Raw genomic sequence first — 24,339 nt, 5'->3', positions numbered from 1 at the left:
GCCTCTCCTGACGCCCCGCCCCGCGCCTCTGACGTCACCTCCCCAGCCACTCAGCCAGCAGCAGCGGGTGGCGTTAGCCAATGGGGGAGGGGAGGGGGCGGGACCGAGGCCCCGCGCATGCGCCGGTGCGTGGGTAGCTCCGCACGTGCGGCCGCCGTCCCGGTAGCCCGGCGCCATGGGGCGGAAGCTGGACCCCGCCAGGAAGGAGAAGCGCGGCCCCGGGCGCAAGGCCCGTAAGCAGCGGGGGGCCGAGGTGGAGCTGGCCCGCTTTCTGCCGCCAGGTAAGTCCGGTCTGAGCCGGCCCGGAGGCTCTGCCGCTGCCGCCGGTGCGGGGCTGCCGCCTGACCCGCCGCCTGTCTTTCCTCAGAACCGGAGACCGGTAGGAAGAAGCTTTCCAGTCACGGGAGGAAGAGGTGAGGGTGGCGGGGACGGGGCGGGGGGGGGGGGGGCGGGCCGGGCTGGGGCTGACCGCCGCATCTCCTCCCCATCCAGGGCTGCGAAGAGGCGGCTGGGAGCGGGGAGGGGGCTGCTCGGAGGAGGAGGAGGAGGAAGAGGAAGAGCAGAAGGAGGAAGGCCGGAGCCGGCAGGTGAGTGCCAGGCGGGGGCCGGCAGCCCCCCTGTTCTGCTGCCCCCCCCCCAGCTCCGGTATGGGACAAGCGGAATGTCATTATTTCAAACGGATTTTTCGTGATTTCTGGTCGCTGCGGTGCTGTCAGAACAGACCCGTAAAAGGTTTCTTTTCCACGTGTTAAAGCCGCTTCTGATTCACCCCAGCGAGGTGGGGTCGCTGAGGATTTCTACGCTCCCCGCGTTAATGTCCCGCCTAGCCTGGGAAGCTGTCGCTGTAGGAAGAAGGATAGACAAAGATTTGGGAATGAGGGTGCTGTGATATGTCAGAGCAAACGCCATAAGAATTTTGTAGCTGTGTTTTTCTTTGGTAATTCTAGTTAGATCTCTAAAGTTTCCTCAGAGCAGAGGTGAGAATACACTCTTGTTTGTGATTAAGAAAACTGATGACAGCCAGCAGTCCCTTCTCTTGGACAGGTACCTTAGGACTAGGATGAAGGCCTCTCTTGTATAACAACGAAAAAAATAGGGCAGCTGCTTTTGAGAGTAACACCTAACTTTTAACCATTTCTTCTGCCTGTAGATAAAGAACAGGTATCCTCACAGAAGGAGAAACATGCCCTCAAGGCAGCAGGACAACCCCCCCATGGCCGGTCTGGCTTCAGTGATGACAATTCAAAATTGCTGGCTCCGGCCAAAGCCAAGAAAATCCCCTCTAAAGGAAACAATATGGAGTTATCCAGCGATGGTGAGGTGGAAGAGGGTAGCTGGGAGATGGAGGAGGACGATGGGAGCAGCGACGAGATGGTGGATGATTATGGTGCCTCATCATCAGAGGAAGAAGAGGTAGGAGCTTTTTGCCCTTAATTGCGCAAGGAATACTTGACTTTGCTGGCTGAAAGGACCCATCAGGCCTGGGGAAAAAGGGTGACTTTATTGGGGGGGTGGATGGTGAGGTGGCAGAGAGCTTTCCCCTTCTTTCCTTCACAAGAACAATTTCAAGTTTAGCAATTGATCCCAGTGTAACATTTGGTGTTTTTGTTTGTTGTCCTTTTTAAACAGAGCAGATAAATTTCACCGATGGCGGGAAGTAAGGGGGAACCTGGGGATATTGTTTCATTAATCTTTTGTCTCTGTTTAGTTGCTGCCTATTGAAAAAGCTGCCCTGAAGCAGAAGTCTGACAGGTGAGGATTCGAGAACGTCACCAGTCCGCAGAGTCTTTCCTGGTCAGATGAGGAGCCTGTGTTCATTATTCTGTCCTCTCTGCCATCTAAGAAACAGTAATTGTGAAGTGCCTGTGTGTTACTGTTCTTGCGTAAAACATCCGTCCTGTTCTTTGTCCTTAGGGGAGGCCTCAGTGAAGATGATAGTGAAGAGGAGGAGGAGGAGGAGGAGGAGGAGGAAGAGGAGGCTGCAGCAGAGGAGGCAAGCAGGCAGAAAATGGGACAGAAGGAGGAAGAGAGCACAGATCTGCAGCTCAACCTGGATATAGACGAACAATTTAAACTGCCAACTGATGAACAGATTGAGAGAGAGGATATCCTTTTATCTGCAACATCCGTAAGCCATATGCATGCAGCAGCACAGGGCCTAGATACAACCAAAGAGCTTAATTTGGACTTTATCATGAGTTTTGCTTAGCAAGAGTGTTTTGTGCATGACAAGGTATTTTTAGATGAGCTGCCCTAATAGATAGCATACAACGCTGCACTTCTGTACAGCACAGTTAGGAAATCTGTTACACCCTGTATGGAGCTTGGAGCCTGCCCCAATTTCCTTTCTGGTCCTAAATGCGCATGGATATCTTATCGTGTAGTTCGTTCCTCTCTACCCTGATTTTCCTGGCAGGTGTTTGTCTAACCCATTCCTAGAGCCTCTGATAACAGCCACTCCAGCATCCAAAGTGTTTGCTATTGGGCTTTGGTGGTTTTTAATTTCCTGCCCCCCAGTACAATTTAATTTTGCCTCTTCTCGTTCTCCTCTGTACCCCTTAGTTGCCCTTGGAGAACTTGTAGTCTCCTTTCTGCTATAAGTGATGCTTTCAGTATTAAAAGACTTTTTTTGTTGTCTTCTTTTTCCTAGTTTTTTCTGTTTATCTAAAGTAACTAACCAGATTCTTTTAAATACCTTGTAGTTCCTGCCTTGTAAACTTTTTTGTCTGGTTCCACCTTTTGAATCCCCCCTCTGCTGAGCCCTGATGAAAGCATATTCCAACGAGGCCTTTCTGCTGCGGGTGCTGTTGTGATGCAGGAGTCCTGCATGACTGATTGTGCTTGTAAAGAGCCTGTGCACGAGTGTCTTGGCTGTTGATGATTCCTTAATGGTCTTTCTACCTGCTGAGCCGCCTGACCTGCACATCATTCACCAACGCATCAAGGGCAACATGGAGGTGCTGCAGGACTTTGTGGTGAAGCGGGAGGAAGGACGCACGCGACAGGAGTACCTCGCGTTGTTGCGCCGGGACATGGCTGCCTACTATTCCTACAGTGACTTCTTGCTCATGAAGCTCATGGACATCTTCCCGCTCCCTGAGGTAGGATCCTGCCCTGCCCGTGTCTTTGCTGACTGACGAGGATTTGGCTGCCTCCCTGGTCTCAGTTTTTATCTCTATTCTCTGTCCCTTCTTTCATCCAGCTGATAAACTTTCTGGAAGCCAATGAGGTTCCCCGCCCTGTGACCATCCGCACCAACACACTCAAGACGCGGCGACGGGACCTGGCGCAGGTGAGCAGGAACCCATGGTTATCTCCTGCGCCGCCTGTCACACGGGGCGGCATCTCAGTCCCATCTCCTTGTCTTGCAGGCTCTAATCAACCGTGGTGTGAATCTCGACCCCTTGGGGAAGTGGTCGAAAACAGGACTTGTTATTTATGACTCTTCTGTGCCCATTGGTGAGATCACCTTTCCTGTCGTAGGGCTGAGCTGACCCGCTCTTGGCTCCCTTTCTTTCACGTGTCATCTTCTTTTGTTCCGCCCTCTCTGCCCAGGTGCCACCCCTGAGTACCTGGCTGGGCACTACATGCTGCAGGGAGCCTCCAGTCTCCTCCCTGTCATGGCTCTGGCTCCACAGGAGAATGAACGCATCCTGGATATGTGCTGTGCCCCGGGAGGAAAGACCAGCTACATAGGTACCACCCTGAAGCCTTGGGAGGGACATATGTTCTGTGAAGTGATGAGTTTCCACTGGTCTGTACAGAAAGGGGGAACAGAGGGGGACTGAGCTCAGGGAAAGGAGGGGGGTGGCTGTCCCTACGGGCAAAAGCACAGGAGCTTTTCAGCCCCTTGCTGATGTGTTTTGCTCTCCGGCAGCTCAACTTATGAAGAACACAGGTATGATCTTGGCCAACGACAGCAACGCTGAGCGGTTACGTAGCGTGGTAGGGAACTTGCATCGGCTGGGAGTCACCAATGCTGTAGTGAGTAACTGCGATGGACGCCAGTTCCCCAAGGTATGTTCCTGCCTGCTTTGGGGTGTCCTTACCGTGCTTACCTAGAGCTGCTGTGCTGTCCCTTTAGTAAAGCTGTGTTCTCCAAAGCCATTTGTCACAGGAGAATGAGCAGAGGTGCTGGGGAGTGTATTTGTTATTTGATATGGAGACAGGAAGGTGGACAGGGAGGAGTGAGAGATCTTTCCTGCCTTCCTGGTCTTCTGGTTCCCTTTCTAGTCTTGGTTTTGTTCTGAGTTCTCACCTGTGAGCATAATTCCAAATGTACATCTGCTTGTAGGTGCTTGGAGGGTTTGACCGTGTCTTGCTTGATGCTCCTTGTAGTGGAACAGGCGTCATTTCCAAGGATCCTGCTGTTAAAACCAACAAGGTAAGTGACCAGTGGGGGGACAAGATCGGGACTCAAGTATATGTCATGAGAGGAAGAACTTCAGGGCAGCTTTGTTCTTGAGAGATGCCTGCAATAGAGACACACTTTTTTTTCTTTCTCTTTTTTATTCTGCATGTTGTACCAGGGCTAGGTTTTTTAAGGTTAGCTCTGCAGAAGACTCCAGAACCTTCTATATCATATGTGCTTTGCTCTCCTGTCATCCCCCCATCCACAACAGAGGTCTGGGGTGCTTCCCTGTGCCTCTGGCATCCTAACCTATCTATCTCTTTCAGGATGAGAAAGACATCCTGCGCTGTGCTCACCTGCAGAAGGAGCTGATTCTTAGTGCTATAGATTCGGTCAATGCTGCCTCAGAGACGGGGGGCTATATCGTCTACTGCACTTGCTCCATCATGGTAAGTCCCCTCCACGCTCTGCTGCGATCATCTGCTACTCAGGGGACTGGTGAGCTTTGGATCCTAATGCTTAGTCTCTGGCAGGTGGAGGAGAATGAGTGGGTTGTGGATTATGCCCTGAAGAAACGCAATGTTCGTTTGGTGGCCACAGGCCTGGACTTTGGCAAGGAAGGCTTCACCAGGTGCGTGCCAGGTCACACCTGCACAGGCGACTGTTCCTTTAGTGGCCAGGTTTGAGCAAAGGCGTTCTGTCACTTCTCACCCCACTTCCTCCTCCAGGTTCAAGGACCGTCGCTTCCACCCCTCCCTCAAGTCTACGCGGCGTTTCTATCCCCACACGCACAATATGGATGGGTTCTTCATTGCCAAGTTCAAGAAATTCTCTAATGCCATCCCCCAGGCGCAAAAAGGTAACCTAGTGCTGGCGCTCAGCCGAGCTGCCTGAGCCTGCTCTCACAGGCTGCTTCCCCTGCAGAATCCATGCAAGTTCTTCTTACAGCACCTTTCTCTCTCATTTCAGATGAAGAACCTGCTGTGAAAGCAGCAACTCCATCTGCTGTCCCTGATACCATCAGGGAGCCTCAGACAAAAAAGAGGAAACTTGAGGGATCAAAAGTTGACAAAGAGCAGAAGCCGCCACAGCCTGCTTTGAAGAAGAGACGTTCACTGCAGGCACAGAGGAGACCACTGAAGGCTGGCCGTCCTTCTCCCAAAATGATGCGTCCTCAGGTCCCTACCAGGAAGAAGCATAGAGTGAAGCTGAACGGACAGTGAGAGGAACTGCTTTTCCGGGTGTTGGTCCCCTCGGAGAGCAAAGGTGGGAGGCTGCTGCAGCTATGCGTCTACCGCCTTGTCTTTCCCGCTCTGTGCGGATAATCTCTGCAGCACTGAGCGCCCGGGACAGCTATAGCCCCATTTGCTCCTTTCCTTCTGCATCAAGGACTGACGCACAGACCCATTAAAAGTTTTATACTCTCGCTCGGGTCTTGTCCTCTTCCCTTGAACACAGAATACAGAATTCTGCCATGTCCCCTTACTCCTCTGCAACAGAAACCCCGTCCGTTCCCGTCTGATGCTCTGGCATTTCTGGTGTCTGTTCTTACGCTCTGCAACATGGATGTTTGTGAAGAAGCAGCGGGAGCTGAAATCCTAGCTGCCTGGATGAAGGGTGTATTGTGTGGTGCCTGTCAGCGGAGTGGTTCATCAGGGCAGGGCTGGAGCTCATAGGCCAGCGGTCCCGTGCTGGTCCCTAGTTCCCTGTTGTCACTGTGTGCTAATCCAGGTCACTGTTGCGATCGTCCCCGTTTCACCCTTGTGCTGGTCCCCAGCAGTCTCTTGGTTCTTGGCCTCCCGGGCTGCAGCAGGGATTGCGGCTGGTCCTGGAGCTGTATAATCACGTTCTTTCTTTTTGCCTTTTTGTTCACCTAGACGTGGTTGCTTCTCCTTGAGATGTAACAAGCAGTGGTCTGGGCTGTTTCTGTTTAAACGTCAGCCCAGGTCCTTTTCCCTTGTCAGAGTGAGTTGATAGTCTCTTCTTTGGTTCTGCTCTCCAGTGAATAAATCTTTTTCTAGAGACCATTCATTAATAAGCTTTCTACTAAGTGTGCTCTCCAGCTTCTGTTCCACCACAGTGTGCGTGGAGTTTGGTGTGTACCAGACCTGAGCCATAACTCTTGTTTCTGTAATTGTCTTGCTTGGCTCAGCTTACGTGAGGCTTTGCCTTGATTTGTTTTCCTCGCCAAGCTTTGGGTTCATGGGAGAACTTGATGCGCTGTTCCAGTGTTTGGTGTTAAGGACAGCTGAGCGCAGTGGACTGTAGGATCCGGGGAATCCTTTCTGTCCTGGTCTGCTACGTGTGAGGCTGCTGCTTTCCCATATTACCAGGTTCAGCAAGTGGTGAGGCTGAGTGTGAACTCCAGCAACTCCCTCAGACACATACACACATACTCCAGCAACTCCCTCAGACACATGCTAATCAGCCGCAGACTGATTAGCAGAAACTGAAGAAAAGTGCTGTGGCGGGTGCCCAGGAAAACACAAACGGCACTCGCAAAACATGAATGGCAAAAAAGGCCTAATCCTGTTCTTACTCCCCAGCCCATTGAACCTAGAGCATGCTAGTGGATTGTGCACACACACTTTTGTGGATCGCTGGTAGCTGGTCCTCAGACTTGTGGTCTGTCCGGTATCTGGCTCACGGACCTCTTATCCTATTTCTGGGCTAGTTCAGCTCACCATTTGCTAGCAGATCGCAAATGCGTGTGCCTGGAGAGGAAACGGCTAGGATTAGTTTAATACAAGGCCAGGACAGGTGGTGGTAATGGGGTGCAGGGCTTAGCCAGACAGGCACACGGACCACCAGCCGGTCTCTGTGTGACTGGCCCCTTCTATTCCTCCTCTCCATTTCCCATGCTCGCTTCTCCCTGATCTAGCTTCATGCTTCTCTTTCCCTTCCTTCCATCCTTCCCCTAGACATCCCATAGTAAGTTTTGCTCCCATAATCTTCCCTGAAACATTGCATGATGAACTTTACGCAGTCCCACAATTCCCCTCGAACATCCCATAATAAATTTGCTCTTTCCCATGAAGCCCACAATAATTTTGCTTTCTTATCAGTCGTGAAGTTTCTGGCTGAAGCTCTTCAGGGTTGCGCTTGAGTGGTTTCTGTAATGGTTCAATCCGTCAGTGTCTCAGGAGTCTCGGTCTTTGTTACAGCCCGTGTTATCTTCTGCTTTTTAGGGCTTATGTATCTGTGTGTTTAATTTATTATGACTCTGGTTTTGGGGGGGGGTTGACTCTGTCTTTTTGTGTTGAATAGCCATTAACCAAGTATCCTTGTAGTTGAAAATTACTTTTTCCCCATGCTTCCCAGTGAATTAGGGCAGGGAGGAGCCTCTGAATGTGACTGTCTCACTCCAGGCTTGTGTGGTGGGGGCTCTGGATTGCCTGGACCCAAGGGATGTTTTCCAGGGTCTTTCAGAAAAAATTAAATAAATGCTAGGTGCTATTAGGAAAGGAATTATTAGATAGCAAAATGGAGAAAATGATTGCCTCCCTGTATAAAATTACCTCCCGGTGTGTGCACTTCAATACTGGGTTTCTAATGCCCTCCATCTGAGGAGGGATTGTAAAACGGAAATGTTCAGGAAGGACAAATACATCCTGATCTATGGAATGGTTTCTGTGAGAGGAACAGCTGGAATCTAGGCCTCTTTAAGCTTGGAAAAAGTGACCATGGGGAAAGAAGAGTGATATAACAATGTGTAAAATTGTTAGTGGCGTGGAGAAGATGAATGAGGAAAAACTGCTTCTTCTTTTCCAGTAAACACAAAACCCCAAAACTGTAGGACCCACCAAATGCACCAAAGTTGTAGGTAGCTGTGAAACTCCTTTCTGCAGGGTATGGTGGATGCTAGAAGCTTACACAGCTTGAAAACCCAGCTGTATTTTATATACATATATATATATATCCTCCAGCCTTCTTTCTTTTCCAGTTCTAGCAGATTTCCTCAGGAGTGATGAAAGACAGCATTTTAAGCATACAACTCAAAACTGCAGCCGTATGGCAATCTTCCAGCTGTCGGGTGACTTGTACCTAAAAGGGCTCTTACCTCTGGCAAGCCGTGAGCCTGCCCGTTCAGAAGCGATGCTAACCTGTCCCACTTTGCTGCTGCTGCCTGTTGAGGTTCCTATGCTAGCGCATAGTCTCGGCTTGATAACCCGTTTATCTTGATAACCCCCACAGCAGGGATAGAAAGTTCTTGGTTGGGATCCCAACTTAACCGTCTGGTTTCTAGTGGATCTCCAGATTACATCAGTCCCCTCCGAAAGGTGGGAATGGATGCTGCTTTAACCACGTCAATAAAACTCCTCTCTCTTACCGAGCATCGTTCCACTCGCTTTGCTTGCCTGCAAACCTTGCGCTACAGCTGGGGAGAGACAAAGGAAACTTTCAGCTCTCTTCAGTGGTTCGCTCCCCTTCTGCTCTTCATTTCGGCCATTGCAGTTGCCACTGCTCAGGGAGAGAGTGTTGAGCGTGGCATTGAAACGCTGCTGCCGTCGAGCTTCGGAGGCAGTGCTGGGGACGCAGCGGCTGGGGACGAAGGTTGGCGGCTTCCCTCGGCGTTCTGGTACGAGGCTGCTGGTCACACTAGCGTTTGCAGCTGCCTTCTTACTCTGGGAATCTTTTTGTTAGCTGAAAGCTGAGATTTTTGGATAACGTGGCTTGCGAGAACTGAGGCAGAGCAAAGCAAGAACTGAGTCAAAGCAAGGGTTGAAAGCAGATCTGAGGAGTAAAAATGCAGTCGTAAATTAAAAGCTGGTTGAGAGAAGTCAGCGTAATGTGTCATGATATCCGTTCCACTGTGCTGTGCGCAAATGCGACTGGGGTGGCATTTAATGTCTTGGAGGAAAAAAAAAAAAGGGTAAGCAGTTCTGTGATAGAGCTGCCACGTGCTGTGAAGTTATTTAGGCCAAACAAGGCCAGAACCGTGCAAAACAAACGTGGTGCACGGGAGAGGTGAGGTCCTGCGTTAATGACAGCCAGCGCGGTGGGAGAAATACCACGCGCGTTGTAAGATCTTGAATTCGGTGGGGGTTCTGCACACCCTTCTCCCCAAAACAGAGAGGAACGAGTCTACCAGAGGAGCCTTACCAGGGTACAGTTAGGACGGCCAGCTGGCCGTTCCTGCCTGCCGGGCTCTGGAGCGCTGCCAGCTCACCTCTGCAAAGTGGGAGGGAGACGTCGGGCACTGCGCTGCTGCACCGCGGCACGGCGGAGGAAAGAAACCGGAGACTTCTGGGGACAATAGTGCGTAATGGAACGGGAAGAGACTCCGGCAGCAATGCGGGTCGGTCGCTAATTCCAGTGATGTCATATGCTGTAATGTCTGTTCCGTGTCTCGCGTCAGGCTGTATCGAGAGGAAGGGACTGAAATCCTGCACTGCACATTTCAGGCACTTGGGTATAAAATTCAGATCCTCGAGCGCACACCCCATTGCACGTAACCCCACAGATATATACGCTTTTGTAGGGGCTGAACCCACAAATGCCCAAGCTCGCATCAGTAGGTTTTGCTCCCCCGAGCTGTCCATCCCTGCTAGGACGCGGAGAGCCCCCGAAGAGGATGCCTGCGAGTCGTGCCTGCCTGATGTAGGGGAATTGCTGAGAAGAGTAAGGTCAGTTAGGTCCCTGGCTTTTGGCTGTACTACCTAAAACAGGCTTCACATGCAAGACCCGGCTTACAAAACTCCCTCCTGGACTGGCGTTTGGGTTTTTTTAAGAGAAAATCCCATTCCCTCCTTTGCTGTTAGGCAGGGACATTTCTCTGTGTGTGTTAGTGTGGTGATCGCCCAGCTTCTGTTGGCAGCTGCTTCTCTGTGCCAATTTCTCCCCATTTGCACCCAAATCTAGGCAGCTAACTCTGGGCTGCCGGCTTTGCTAGGCAGCAAGGTGCCCAAAAGTTGCATGTTCATTGCAGCACCTGCCTCTGGGGATAGAAGCAATTTTAGGGGGCAGTTTTAGTGAAGCATCCTGGAAGTTGGAAGACCTGGAGAGTTTATGCTGAAATGTTCCAGCAGTGTGGTACAAGGGAGAAGGTAGCGCTGGGGTACTCGGAGCGAAGGAGAGCAGGGAGGTGGAGTTACTACTGTGACTTATGCTTTAAAAAAAGACCCTCGAGGAAAGCTGTGGAGCTAATCTGAACAGGTTTCACCTATGAAGCACCTTTGCAAGGAGGATGCGTTGGCTAGTAAGAGGTTCCGTAATCTGGGAGAGGGGGAGCATCTCAAACTGGCAATGGATGTTAAAGCCAGGCAAATTCAAATAAGAGGCAAGGCCTGCCATTTTAATAGGTGGTTAGCCACCTGGGGAATCTACCTTGATTTGCCTACGAAGGATAATAGTAGAGGCTCAATCGCTTTTTCCTGTGCTGTCAGCAGCTAGAGACACAGTCCCGCACGAGTATCTGACTTGAGCTACAGAAATTTGCACCGTGTGTTTTGCACGGGGTCAGAAAAACGCAGTGCTTCTTTCTCGGCCTTAAAATCTGTGGAAGCAAGATAAATATCAGCACGTTTGCAAATAAGTGTCTGTTTTGACGTTGGCTACGGGTACAATTGTAAGAGCTGCAGCTCTGGATGTCAGCAGGTGGGGTCCGGCAGTGCCACTGCTGAGCCTGAGCTGATGAACTCCGGGCAGGAGCTGTTGGAGGGTCTGGAGAAGTGCCAGGGGTTTTGGTGAACCAAGAAGGGAAGATGAGGAAGAGGAGGAGCAGTTGTTGTGCTGGGGTGAGGTGGGGGAGCGTTGTGGTCCCCTGGGTAGCAGGATTGTCTCTAGGCGCTGGGCTTCCTCAGGAGTAACTAGAAGAGGTCGGCCCTTTGCCCCAGCCATCTTCCGTCTCGGGAGGAATCCTTTATCCCAGCAAGTATCCCCAGGAAGGGAAGCTAGGAAAAAAAGGAGGCTCCAGGCTGCCCTGTCCTCTCCAGGAGACGGGAAGAGGCTCTGGAGGTCCGTAGCTGCAAGCAGGACTGTCCCGGCACGAGGTCACGTCGCTGCGGCTTTGCGTAGCTGAGCCCTGCGGACCGCCGAGGACGGAGATCCCGCCACCTGCTCCGGCGCCGCGCTGGCCTCCCGGCGAAGGAGCTTCTCCTGATGGATGGTGATGCCTCCCTCCGCTGGCGTGTCATTAATCAGCTCTGCTCGCCGGGTTTCCCCGGCAGGACAGAAGCAGGCCAAGCGGAGCTTGGGAAAGCACTTGCTCCACGGTTTGTGGGGTTGCTCTTGCCCGTGCTCCCCCCGGTTGCGCGCAGCAGCAGATCCCCCCGCTGCCGGATCCCGCTCGCCTGCGACAGGAGGGGATTGCGAACAGGCTGGTGGGTACGGGGGCTACAATCAGGGAGGGGTGCGAGGGGGGAGGATGCTGGCAGAAAAAAACACGGTTTGCTGTGCGCGCCGGCTGCGGCAGCGGCGGGGAGGGTGGGTGAAGGAAGGTGGCAGCGGGCAGGAGGGAGTCAGCGATGGTTTCCAGGGCACGTGCTGGGCGGTCTCCGAGCTGGAGCTGCTGCTTCAAAACAAGCTTTTTGACCGGGATCCCTCTTGGCCGTCTGTCCTTCCCTTTTCCCTGGCTGTTTATTTGGTAGTATTGCTGCTGGGCGCATGGCTCCCTACAGGCTGCTGTTGCAGCGAGGGTTTTTGGAAGATGGGGATCTCCTGCCCTCCTCTCCCTTGACAGAAGCGCTGCTCGACATGGCTCAGCCTTTCGGGTCAGAGGCAGAGCAAGGGAACAGCTGCCTCAGAAGAGGAAAACCGTTAAAAAGGAGGTGACGGAAGGAGAAGGAAAGCTCCCTTCGGTTCCCACCCTTAGCCAGTATGGGAGGGACTGAAATCCAGTTCGGACTTCCAGCGGTCATGGGTGTGCCAGGGAGGATGCAGGCGGGTTACTGGTGGGAGAAGAGGTGTTATAAATGCAAACGGGGGCCGCTGCAGGAGCCCAGCATCGAGGGCAGGACAGGAGAGACGGGCAGGTCACAGGACAAAACTGATGCTGGACACGGCGAGGCAGGAGAGGGCAACAAATTTGGTTCGGTCTGCTCCCAGGCAAGGAAGGCAGAAGAGTAGTGGAGGGATGGAGGAGCCCTGTAGGCCTGGAGGAGGAGCAGCGGGGAAAATGCAATAGGCAGATTCCCAGCCAAGACTAGCAAAGCTGGCCATCCTCGGTGGGTCCGGGAAGTTTCTGGAAGTGTGGACCGAGCCGTACCTCAGATCCCAAGGGAAGGGCTGCAGCACATCGCCCCACCGGAGCCTGCCCAGCTCCCGCCACAGAGTTCGATGTAGCGCAGCGCTGGGCATCTCCTTTAATTCCAACCCATTGCTCGCTCGCTCGCCCTTTGCCGACGGCTCAGCTGAGGTCTCGGAGGATGGTTTGCGCAAACGCCGCGCCCAGCCGAGCGCTGGAAATCCTGGGGGAACGGGCCACGAGGGCGCAGACGGCAAGGTAACGCGGGTGTCCGTATCCGTAAGCGTTGAGGTACGGGGGGATTTGTGCGCAGCCTCCTCCCACCGGGTAACGGGGCGAGGGACCGTGCCAGTGCTTTTTGCAACGTTGACCCGGGGTTGAGGTCGGGGATCGGGGAAAGACAGTGGGAAAAGACGTACAGAAGGCTTAAAATAGGGGGCAGGAAGGAAGACCTGAGGCCGCTTTGTGAAGAAGGAAGGCGAAAGCCAGTCACGAGCCAAGCGTGATATTTGAGAGGCTGGCGGCCCCCACGCAGCCTCCTCTGCCCTCTGGCTCGCCGTGGTCCGGCGGCAGCGCTCGTGGGCGGCTGGTGGTGGAGGGGGACAGGGCTGCCTTTGGGGGGTGCAGTGAGGATGACGAGGGGGGCTTCGGGGGCGCAGAGGGAAAGCGATGCTGTTTGTAGAGGGGCGGGGGGCAAGCACTAAAGGCTCTGAAAACAAACAAAGAAAGAAAGAAACAAACAAAACCAAACCAAAACAAAAGAAGAAGAATCCTAAAGGCTCTGCAAAAAAAAAAAAAATAAAAAGAAGAAGGATAGTTAAAAAAACAAGAAAGGGCGGCACAGGCACACGTGGGGTTGGCGCTGGGCTGACGAGGGGAGTGGGAACCAGGCGGGACTTCGGCTTGCGGTGCCGGGGGGGGGGGGGGTGTCCGTAAACCCACCGGAACGGCAGGCGGAAAACCCCGAACCGCCCCCCCCCGGGGGCCGTAGGCGAAAAGGGAGGATTCCGCCTTGTCCCCTCCCGTTCCTGCCTTGTCCCCTCCTCTGCTCGCTCCGGTCGGCGGGGCCGGGTTAAGGCCGGGGGGGGGCGGCTCTCCGGCCCCGCCGCATCCCCGCCGCAGCGGAAGCCGCACCCCCCGCTGCCGGGGCCGGCTGCCGACCCCCCCCCCCCCGTACGCTCCGTTCCCCGTCCCAGCCGCCATGAACCCGCTCTTCGGCCCCAACCTCTTCCTCCTGCCGCAGGAGCAGCAGGGGCTGCCGGGCCCGGAGCTCTCATCGCCGCCGCCGGCCCCTCGGCCCGCCGAGCCCCTCGGGGGGGAGCTGGCCGCTTCGCCCCCCGCCGGCCCTTTCCCCGCTCCCCCCGCCGCCATGGCCCTCCGCAACGACCTGGGCTCCAACATCAGCGTCCTGAAGACGCTCAACCTGCGGTTCCGCTGCTTCCTGGCCAAGGTCCACGAACTGGAGCGGCGGAACCGGCAGCTGGAGAAGCAGCTGCAGCAGGCGCTGGAGGAAGGGGGCAGCCGGGGCCGCGGACCCCCCCGCCGCGACCAGGCGGTGCAGACCGGTTTCGTCGGTCCCATCCGGAGCCTGGGCTTGGGGCTGGGGCTGGGCTTGGGGCTGAGCCCGGCCCGGGCGCTGGGTTCTCCCGGTTGCCGTCCCGCTACCCCCGGCCAGCCGCCTCCCCCCTTCCCCGCCGCCTCCCGCTTCGCGCCCGGCACCATCTGGTCCTTCTCGCAAGCCCGACGCTTGGGGCCGGGGCCGGAGACCACCCTGGTGCAAGGGCCGGGGGTCTCCTGGGTCCACCCGGACGGGGTGGGCGTCCAGATCGACACCATCACCCCCGAGATCCGGGCCCTCTACAACGTCTTGGCCAAGGTGAAGAGGGAGCGCGACGAGTACAAGCGCAGGTGAGAAGGGGGCGGCGGGACCGAGGGACCCCCCCGGGGGTCCGCGACCAGCACCCGGGGCTTCACCCGGTGAGGGGAGAAGCGGGGAGAGGCAGCCCCGGCCTGATTTCCCCCGGTGCTCAGGCTCCGGGCAGCGTGAGGTGAGGTCGTAAGGCAAAAACGCGGACCCCCCCGGCAGGCGTTCGCCGACGCCCGGGTCTCCTCGCTTGCCTCGCGGTGTTCGGGCACCCTCGGGATGCTCGCGGCGCCTTTTTCCGTCTTGTCAACCCGGCGCGAGGGGCTGGGAACGCTTCTGCCAAGCAGAGGAGAAAAATAACGTGACTCCGGGAGCTGGCGTTTTAAAGGGGAGGGGATCTGGAAACGCTCAGGGAAGGAGGAGCAGCCAGAAAGTAGGTGAGGAAGGTGAAGGTGTTTGGGTTGGAAAAGGCTGCCGGGAGGAGGAGGCCGCTCGGGATAAGTAGGAAGGTGCGGAGAGAGAAGCCCCTCGGCAGGGTGGCTGGCCCCCCCCGGGCCCTTTCCCTCCCCAGTGCTCTCCCAGCCGGCGCCTCAGGGGCAGCGAGCCGTGCGGGAGCACCCCGCTCCTCCGGGGCTTTCCTCCCGACCCAAAATAGCTGCGGCCTGGCATGCGCCTCGGAGAAGGGCGAAGCAGAATGCGAAGCTAATCTCTTGGCCGGTTCTTCTTTCCCGTGCGGGGCGGCCGCCGCTCTCGCGTTGCGCCGGCGGCGCTTTTGTTTCGGGCCGGTTTCCGAGGCTGCTCCCGGATCCGCACGTAGGATGAGATCAGGCAGGCGGCTGGCGTCGCCGGGTCAGGGCGCGGGGCCGGCCGAGACCGTCGCTGGCGACTGACACGTTTGTTTTTCGGGAGAAAAGTCACTTTTGGATGCTTTAGAAGCAATCGGAAAGTAACCGATTACGTACCCAAAGGAGCGAAACGGTGCGCTCTGCCCACGGGAGCCGTGCCGCCGACCTGCGCTTCACAGCCGCGGGCTCTGCTGCCAAGATCGAGGCTGGGCATCCGAGATGACACTTTACGTTTTTGGCTTTATAAGGCTTTGGCCAACAGGGAAAGGAAGAGGTGGCATCTCGTCTTTCCCACCTGAGGCCTTTTATTATCAAGTCAGGGGCCGGGCTCCTTCTCCAGGGGTGGGCAGCTCGCCTTGCGTTTTCAGGTCAGACAGCGGGGAGCTGGAACCACCTTTTTGGCCCGGAGGGCTCGAGCCTCACCCGCTCAAAATGGGTCAGCCAGAGGGGACCGAGTTGGGTTTGTCGGTGCTGTTGAAACTTTGGGAGAAAGGAGAGCTTTCCGGGGTTGTCCCGCTCTGGCAAGCGGGCTCGGGGGGGGGGCAGTGACGGAGGGAGCGGGGATGCCGGGGGCAGGCAGGGGGGCATCGCGAGCCGCTGCGGGCCAATGTTGTTGGTGGGATCTATTTTTGGACTGTGTTACCAGGAGCTGGGGGAAAGCAGACCCCACCCCTAGACCCTTTCCAGCACCAGGGAATTTTCTGACGGGTGCAGCCAGGTCCCAAACAGGGGAACGGGACAGGAGGATCCCGTTTCCGCACCCTTCCCCATGCTGAGGGCTGACATCCCCCGGGAGCAGGGACCTCCCTGCCGTGGCGGGCTCTCATCTGCCGTGGGGACAGAGGGAAGAGACCGTCTGAACGTGGGAATTCCCGGTTCTCTGACCCACGGCGCGGGTGCTTGAGCTTGCGCTTTCTTCAGGGCAGCGTTGCCGCCGTGCACCCCGCGGCACTCGGAGCGGTGCAGCAGCAGGAGGAGCTTCTCTCTGGACGTGCAGGGCCTGAAATTCAAGTCTGGGATCTAGGAAGGGTGCGGGGGCAATTAGGGAGGGATGAGAAGAGACGCAGCAGGGGGAGAGAGGCTCGGCTTGGGACGGGCAGGCTGAGGCTAGGTGGGCTGGAGAGGGGCAGAGCGTGCCTGCGAGTATCCTACAGACCCGGCAAGAGCTGGGGATCTGCGGGTCTCCTCAGGTTTGTGCTGTCTGCTACGCCTGTATTCCCAAGTGGTTTTTATCTTGGGTGCTGCGAGGACACGCTGGAGGTGTGGGATGAGTAGTGTGATGGCACAGTGTGTTAGAGTCACAGGATGGTTTGGGTTGGAAGGGACCTTTAAGGATCATCTAGTCCGACCCCTCTGCCGTGGGGTTCCACTAGACCAGGTCGCTCAAAGCCCCGTCCAACCTGGCCTTGAACACATCCAGCGATGGGGCATCCGAAACTTCTCTGGGCAACCTGCTCCAGTACCTCACCGCCCTCATCATAAAAAAATTCTTCCCTGTGTCCAGTCTAAACCTACCCTCTTTCAGTTTAAAACAGTCGCCCCTCATCCTGTCACTACAGGCACTGGTAAAAAGTCTCTCTCCGTCTTTCTTATAAGCCCCCTTTATATATTGAAAGGCCGCAAGAAGGTCTGTTGTTGTCGTAACTGCCCCCAAGGAGATGCGCCAGGCTGCAGAGCATTCCCTGCGTTATGAGCGTGTTAACGAAGTGAAGCTCAAACGTGGTTCGAACGTGGCAAGAGAGGGGAACGTGCAGCCTCAAGCCCCCAGCAGCCCGCAGGGTGCCCCGCAGCACCGGCGTGCGTTAACCGCGCACCACCGGGTAAGGCACCCCAGCGCCTTTTGCAGTGAACGGGATTTTTAAAGACGGGTGTGTGTTTTTTTCGCTAAGTGAACTTCTCGAGGGGACGCACCTGGGGAGGTGGGGGGGGGCCGTAGGGACAGCACCGCATCTTGTCACGTCCCCAGCTTTGGGAGAACTGGCACGTAGCCGGCAAGGAGACGGCCGGCTCCGTCTGCTACTGGGACCTTTCTGTATTTCAGCCCTTTGGGCAGGTCGCCGCCTTGGCCGCGGCGCCGGGAAAAAGAAAATGCCCGTCTCCCCTTGGCGCGCGCCGGTGGCCGTGGGGTTGCCGTGGGTCAGCCTTGCTTCCAGCCGGCAGCGAGCTGGCAGCGGCCGCCGGGCGCGCCGGGCTGCGGGTGCAGCGCTGCAGGCAGGTTATTATTAGGAGTGGTGCATTGCAGGAGAATAAGAAGGAGCCAGGCAGGAGGTGAGCGGGAGAGAGGTTCCTAGAGGGTGGGCGTGCGGATTCGCCGCCGGAGGGGCGAATCCCCGTTGCCGCCCGCCTTTAAAGCGGTGTTTATCTCTGATCGGCGCTCGTCTTCCGTAGCGCCGGTGTGAAATGAATTCTGCCAGGGATTTGCAGCTATGCTTTACTTTCCCCAGTAAGTCCGGGCTATATAGAGACCCGGAAGGAGGCGGGGACCGAAAAAGAGAGGAAGCGCCACGCCGAGAAAGATGCTGAAAATTTTTTCTTATGGTGGAAAGTGGTTTTTTTCTCCCTGGGGAGGGAGGCCTTGTTTGAACGGTTCCCATATAAGGGCAATTCTACCTTTTAACTTTCTCCTTCCCTCTCTCTTTGTCTCCCTCTTCCCCCAAAGGGATGGGAGCCCCCCGTGACTCCCCTTCTGTAGCTGTGGTGTGGAGCCAACACCAACGCGAGGACTGCAGGCTTTGTCCTTGTTTGAGTGAGGAGCAGCGTTGCCAGCCTTAAGAGCTTAGAAATTCATAAGGCAGGGCTCTCCCACGTCGTCAAATTGTCCCGATGCCCCGAGATAACAAGTGTGAGGGCTTTTCATACCCTTTCTGGTCTCCTAGGCCCTTGCATTTATTTTTCAAACTTGGTGTGAGTAAGCGAGAGGAGAGATTTTTCCCGTCCTCGTGCAGGGTCGCAGTGCTCGTGTCAGTGCTTGCAAGCATTAAATAGAAACCGGAGACTGCAGCACCAGGCAGGGCCCAGCTCTGGTTGCTTTCCCAGAGAAATCCCGCTTTCTCGGAGAAACGTGGCTCTCCCAGAAGAGCCAGAAGCCGGGTAAGAATGCAGCAGCCCTGCCCCGTGCCGCACCGCGGCGCGTGCCAACCCGTCCACTCTATGGGATAGTCATTTAGCAAAGAGCTGTACAGCCTGGTGGCCTCCCAACAGACCGTGGACTGGGCCAACACCGCAGCGTGGCCCAAAATGATGATCTCATGCAGCGAAATATAATATAATAATTGCTAGGCGATGTGTCTTTGTATAGGAAGGCCGGGCACCTTGCAGCTCAGCCTTCTGCAAAGCTGCAGAGCCTAATACAGGACCCGCCGGCCAACTTGGCGTGAACTGCGACCATCCGTCCTGCTTCCTTGTAGGATGAAACAACGTTCTTTAATCCAACCTGTTAGGCAGCAGTACAGCCGAGGAGATTTGTGCCCCTGCCCGGGTAGGGTGGCCTGGCGCAGGGCAGCCCTCCGCATCGGCGCAGCCTGAACCGCAGCGCTGCAGGCGCGCCAGCGCGGCCGCGAGCGCGATGCAGGTGGCAGCAACCCTGCGACATCCGCAAGCCCGTTACTGAGCGTCGGAGCTGAACCTAACGTGACCCAAGGCCGAAAGCTCGGGGGGGCGGACGGAGAGGCCGGTGGGCCGCACGGAGCCTGCGGTTGGTGTCCCCAGCTCCCCCCGTCACGGAGCGGGCCAGCCCGCGGCGGAGACAGCGGAGAACGCGGCGGGGCAGGGTTTGTGGCCGGGGTGGGCGGCCGACGGGCATTTGGCAGCTGCCGTCGGTCTGGAAACAAGCGGGGATGCATTCCTGGGCACGTTTGCCTTCCCGCCCCGGTGCCGTCATCACCCCCTCTTGGATAGCTGTGGGGCGAGCAGCTGCCGCTCCCTCCGCTCTCTTTGGCAGCCGGCGATGCCGGCGGGATCTGACCGATGCCGGCGGGATCTGACCGATGCCGGCGGGATCTGACCGGCGCGTTTGTCTCCCTAGATGGGAAGAGGAGTACACGGTGCGCGTCCAGCTTCAGGACCGGGTGACTGAGCTGCAGGAGGTGAGCATCGCTGTCCGTGTGTCCCCCCCCCCGCTCCCCTGCATCGCGGCTGCCCCGCGCGGACGCTGATTTGCGCGTCTCCATCTTCCCCGGCGCAGGAAGCCCAGGAGGCTGAAGCTTGCCAGGAGGAGCTGGCCATGAAGGTGGAGCAGCTCAAGGCAGAGCTCGTCGTCTTCAAGGGACTGATGAGCAACGTGAGTCCCTCACCCCGCTCCGACCCAGCGGCAGCGTCCTACCCGAGCGGTGGGGCTGTGTAGAAGAGCGGTTCCTTGGTGGGGCACGTCCAGCGCGGAGGGGGTCTTGCAGGGTTGGTCCAGGGTGCGGTGAGCAGAGTGGGGATGCAGACGCAATCCTGCGGCACAGGGCGGGGGGAACGTGGGGGTTTTGATTGCTGTTTGCCTCACCCAATCTTCCTCCTTCGTGTCCCCCCTCCTGCGGCGCCGTGGGTTCAGAACATCACGGAGCTGGACACCAAGATCCAGGAGAAGGCCATGAAGGTGGACATGGACATCTGCCGGCGCATCGACATCACTGCCAAGCTGTGCGACGTGGCGCAGCAGCGGAACTGCGAGGACATGATCAAGATGTTTCAGGTGAGAAGCGCCTGCTGCTGCTCCAGGCTCAGCCGCCGGCTCTGGGGAGGAGAGTTCCCGAAGGAGGTAGAAGAGACAACGCCAGCCCCCTGCTAGGGGAGACGCTTGGTCACCCTCACCCTCGCTCCTTGCGGTCCCTTGTTCTCCGTCTCTCTCGGGAGGACCAGGCGGAAGGGCACGGAGAGGAGGTGGAAAGCTCCAGATGTTGCTTTGGCCATCGAGAGTCCCCTCAAGCTCTCGCTGACCGGTTGTGTTGGGCCCGGGGACCCCGCAGTGGTAGGGGAGCAGCTGCAGGAGGGAGACGAGTTGCTCGAGTGTCTGTCTCTAACTCCATCTCTCTCCTTCCCCTTCCCCTCTCCGTCATCTTCTCTCTGTCTCTCTTCTCTGTCTCTGTCTCTTTTTCTCCTTCTGGATGTTGCTGCCTTTCTGTCTCGCTCTCTTTGTCCCTACAGAAGCAACTGGTTAGTTCCATTCAGTTGGGAAAGTGTACAAATTTTAAACTTTCTATAAGTAAGGTCGGACTGTAAATATTGACATATTTCACCTTTTTCAGACTCTGTCTCTTTTTTCCCGTTTCTGTCGCTGTGTTTTCCTGTCTCTGGACTGGGGTGGTGGGCAATTTGAGTTTTTCTGCAGTAAAACCACGTTGTTTTTTCTCATCAGATTCATAGATTCCATCTTTAGTTGCTTAGTTTTAATTTCAGAAAATGCTAAAGCCATGTTTTATCCATTGCACCATCTTTAACCTGATCATAATGAGCCCGTCTCTCTCTTTCTCTCTCACTTTTCGTCCTTCCTTTCTTTCTGTCTTTCTGTCTCTCTCTCTCCCCCTGCCTTTCTGTCCCTCCGCCATTCCTTTCCCCTCCATCTTCCTCCCAACTACCTGCTCCCCACCTCGGACCCGGCCTCGTTTCTGTAGTCTCTGCACTTGTCTCCCGTTAAGGTCCCAGCCTCGGTGGGGCGGAAGCGGGAGCGCAAGCAGGTCAGCGACGAAGACACCTCGCTGTCGGAGAGCGATGCCTCCCGAAAACCTGAAGAGGAAGAGGAGGACGAGACCACGGCCATGAGTATCAATGAGGAAATGCAAAGGATGCTGAACCAGCTGTGAGTGCGGCTGCTCCGCGCTCTCTGCTGACGGAGTTGAGCAAAGCTTCGGCGCCGGGCTCCCCGCCGGTGCCCGGGATGGGGAGGGCAGGGGTGGGCGAGAAGGGAGGTGCTGCCACGGGGTACATACGCCCTGTGCCCTGCGGCGTGGTGGTCGGACCCCCCGGGAGACCTGAGCCCACCCGTGCCGTGGGTGGGAGCTGGTCCGGCTCCCCTCCTCTTGCCCCTCTTCCCACCTTTTGGGGGTCCCTGCCTGGATTTGCCGGGGCTCCTGACCGTAAAGCCAGCCCTTTCCCCATCCGTCTTGGGTCTGGGCACGCTTGAGCTCACCCTGGCCAGACCCCCGAGAGCTGCAGCCCTGCCTGTGAGCGGGGACGAGGCTTTCGGCACCGACGTGGCCCCTGCCTGCCCTGCCTCTTGGAGTTTTCCTGCTGGGTGCTGACGTGCTGTTCCCTTACCCCCAGGAGGGAATATGACTTTGAGGATGACTGTGACAGCCTCACGTGGGAGGAGACAGAAGAAACGCTGCTCCTCTGGGAGGACTTCTCCGGATACGCCATTGCAGCCGCAGAGGCGCAGGGGGAGGTAACGGTGGTCCTGGGGGGTCCAGCCCTGGGTTGGGACGCTTGGTCCTGTCTGAGCCTGGGAAGACGCTCCCTCAAAGACCAGACTTCAGCCCCTCCATCCCTTGCAGGCCTGTACAGATGCTTCCCATCTCCTCCACGTGAATACATTACCGCATCCATGTGAAGGTCTCCCTGTTACACAGACCGGGGACCTGTAGCCTGAAAGATACGCTGAGGGCACGGCCCACATGCGTGGGGAAAGCCACAGCCCTCCCAGAAGAGAAGACCTTCTCTGGCTGGTCTGGTCTGGTCTCTGGTGGTCCCTTGCTCGGGCTCTCCAGCCCACCTGCCTGCCGTGCAGCAGCACTGCCCAAGCAGCAGCCTCGATGTGTGGCCGAAGCCCTCACCATCCCGTATTTTCAGCCCTCGGCAGTCCCCTGGGGACGTGTCGTGCTGGGGGACGGTCTGTGCTCTCCAAAGCTTTTGTGCATTGCTGGGCTTGTTCTGGGCCGATGTGCTCACTGCCCAGCGTGGCGAGTCCTGGGTCTCTCTACCCCGTGTTGGCAGGACTGACTCGTGCCTTATTTATACCACACCGCTTACGTTTCTTCCTCTTTTCCCGGTGCTGCCAGTTCTTTCTCTGATTTCTCTCTCTCTCGCCTTCGGTTCCTCATGCTGGATGCCTCCCTGCCTCTAAACGTGCCTCCTGCTCTCCCCAACAGCAGGACGACAGCCTGGAGAAGGTGATCAAGGACACAGAGTCGCTGTTCAAGAGCCGTGAGAAGGAGTACCAGGAAACCATCGACCAAATAGAGGTGGGGGGAGGAGGAGGAGGAAGGGGGGAGGACGTGGCACAGAAGGGGGTGAAATGGGGGAGCGGGTCCCCGGGGGAGGGACACACCATGCTGCAGCAGGTCGTCGCTAATGGGGGGGCAGCAGCCGCAGGTCTGGCCGTGCCCCCCTTGCCCTGCTCGGCGCCGTGCCCCGGGCTCATCTCCGCGCCATTTCCCTCGCGCAGCTGGAGCTGGCCACGGCCAAGAACGACATGAACCGGCACCTGCACGAGTACATGGAGATGTGCAGCATGAAGCGAGGCTTGGACGTGCAGATGGAGACTTGCCGGCGACTCATCACCCAGTCTGGGGACAGGTGAGCTTCAGCGGGAGAGCTGGGATACCCGTGCTTCCCCGCCAGGACCGCAGCCGGGGGGGTGGTGAGCGGGGCGCTATTCCTGCCCTGCCCCGGTGCGGCACGGAGAGAGGGCAGTTCCCAGCGGCTGTCCGGCCGCCAGGCATCCACGCAGGTCGTGGTCCCACCTCTGCAGGAGTCGGTTTTGACTGGTGAAGCCGGACACCCTGATGGAGAGAGGAGCTGCCCGTGCGCAGGGACGTCGCCTGGGTCCCCACGGGCGTGTGGAGCCAGGGTGGCTGCGGGCTGGGGACCGCCGTGGGGGGCTCTCACTGACCCCCAGCCTCACATGCCTTGGCAGGGTCCTCCAGCATCTCCCCCAGCCCTTGCTTCATGCTCTGGACCTCTCGGCTGGTGCCCTCGGGGACACCCTCCCCGGCACCCAAGGATTCCCGTGGATGCCCCAGGGGAGCGTACTCGCTTCAGCTTCTCTCCCCCTCGCTCCGTGCCCCCTGCCCACGCCGAACTGGGTCCTTTCCCTCCCCCGGGCAGTGCCGTGACCGCTGCCCTTTGCTCTTCTCCGCAGAAAGTCTCCTGCCTTCGCCCCGGCCTCCAACAGCGAGTCGGCCCCCAACGAGGAGAGCGAGGAGTCCGACCGCGACCCACCCAGCGACGCTTCCATCAGATAATGAGGGGAGGCCCTGCTCCCTCGGACCCCCTTCCTGGCACGCCTGGGAGAGACTGTCAGGGACGTGGAGCCGCTGGTAAACGTCTGTCACCCAGGCTCACTCCCGTTTTTGGGGTGCTTGGCAGATCCCGCACCCTCCCGCCACCGGATATCTCGCAAATGGGAATAGCTAGATAGACCTGAGCACCCTCGCCTGGGCTGCTCAGCATCCAGCCCCTTCTCTATTCCCTTCCCCTGCTTTGGTTAAACTGCGGTTCGGGCAGGGAGGCTCCAAACCCGCCACGGCGGAGTTCTCCGGGACCTGACCCCAGGCCCCCCCTTCACCCCCAGACCCCCCTCCTCTCCCTCCGTCCAGGTACGCTTGACCTGCCCCCTGCCCTCCCCGCACCACGCGGAGCCGAACGAGAGCCGTACCTCCCTGCAAACTGGACCTCACACTGGTGCCAACTGGACCGAGCCCGGGCCGTTCTCTGTCCTTGCTGCTGGCCGGGTTGCTCCGGCTGGTTCCCACGCCGGGCACCCCAAGTTGTGTCCCCCCCCCCCGCAAAAAAACCTCTGCCTCGTCTGGGGCGGGGGCCAAGTCCCGCTCACCGTGCACTTTGCTTTGCCGCACGTTGTCGGTGCGCTCGCGTCTGTGTTACGGGGGCGAGGGCTCATTAAACGGGACGGTTTCCTTTTCTACGGCGTCGATGGCTGCGGGCTCTCCCTGTGCTGCCGCGCGGATTGAAGTGGGGGGGGGGGGTGTCCTCCGTCGGACCCCCGAGCTCACGTCAGTGGGGGTCTCCCATGGGATGCTGCCGTCCCTTGGGTGTGACTGGGATGGGACAGCGGCAAGGTCGCTGTTCTGGGAGCCGCTGGCCGTCGACGGGCCGCGCGTAGCACCGGTGCCTTGTTCTTAACCCGGAGCATCCTCAGTGCCGAGGCCGAGGG

General features: G+C 57.4%; 2 protein-coding genes across 7 annotated transcripts; both read left to right on the top strand.

Moving 5' to 3' along the window:
* The first annotated feature begins 122 nt into the window (after positions 1 to 122).
* Positions 123 to 5,777, top strand: NOP2 (NOP2 nucleolar protein). The gene is made up of 16 exons (XM_075034525.1): positions 123 to 281; positions 368 to 413; positions 493 to 587; positions 1,151 to 1,413; positions 1,709 to 1,752; positions 1,915 to 2,105; positions 2,902 to 3,101; positions 3,203 to 3,292; positions 3,372 to 3,459; positions 3,556 to 3,696; positions 3,878 to 4,017; positions 4,295 to 4,384; positions 4,678 to 4,800; positions 4,885 to 4,982; positions 5,080 to 5,210; positions 5,321 to 5,777. Exons 1-16 carry the CDS (start codon positions 176 to 178, stop codon positions 5,572 to 5,574), a joined length of 2,100 nt encoding a protein of 699 aa, XP_074890626.1. The 5' UTR covers positions 123 to 175; the 3' UTR covers positions 5,575 to 5,777.
* A 7,857-nt stretch (positions 5,778 to 13,634) lies between these two features.
* On the top strand, positions 13,635 to 24,088 carry IFFO1 (intermediate filament family orphan 1). 6 transcript variants are annotated; one of them, XR_012651403.1, is made up of 10 exons: positions 13,649 to 14,444; positions 19,270 to 19,330; positions 19,429 to 19,524; positions 19,783 to 19,923; positions 20,843 to 21,027; positions 21,492 to 21,612; positions 22,316 to 22,408; positions 22,612 to 22,742; positions 23,308 to 23,485; positions 23,765 to 24,088. XR_012651403.1 is itself a non-coding variant. In XM_075034510.1 (9 exons), the coding sequence occupies exons 1-9, from the start codon at positions 13,738 to 13,740 to the stop codon at positions 23,408 to 23,410; spliced, it is 1,635 nt and encodes a 544-aa protein (XP_074890611.1). In that variant the 5' UTR covers positions 13,645 to 13,737; the 3' UTR covers positions 23,411 to 24,088. The 6 variants fall into 6 exon arrangements, 5 of the variants coding, with proteins under 5 accessions (XP_074890614.1, XP_074890611.1, XP_074890613.1 ...); XM_075034510.1 differs by having other exon boundaries at positions 13,645 to 14,444; positions 22,319 to 22,408; positions 23,308 to 24,088; XM_075034512.1 differs by having other exon boundaries at positions 13,646 to 14,444; positions 20,867 to 21,027; positions 22,319 to 22,408; positions 23,308 to 24,088.
* The last annotated feature ends 251 nt before the right edge of the window (positions 24,089 to 24,339 follow it).

This window comes from Buteo buteo, chromosome 8 (assembly GCF_964188355.1).
Source record: "Buteo buteo chromosome 8, bButBut1.hap1.1, whole genome shotgun sequence".
Lineage (NCBI taxonomy): Eukaryota > Metazoa > Chordata > Aves > Accipitriformes > Accipitridae > Buteo > Buteo buteo.
Note: the sequence above shows the minus strand (reverse complement) of the source record. Positions and strands in the feature narration are given on the sequence as shown.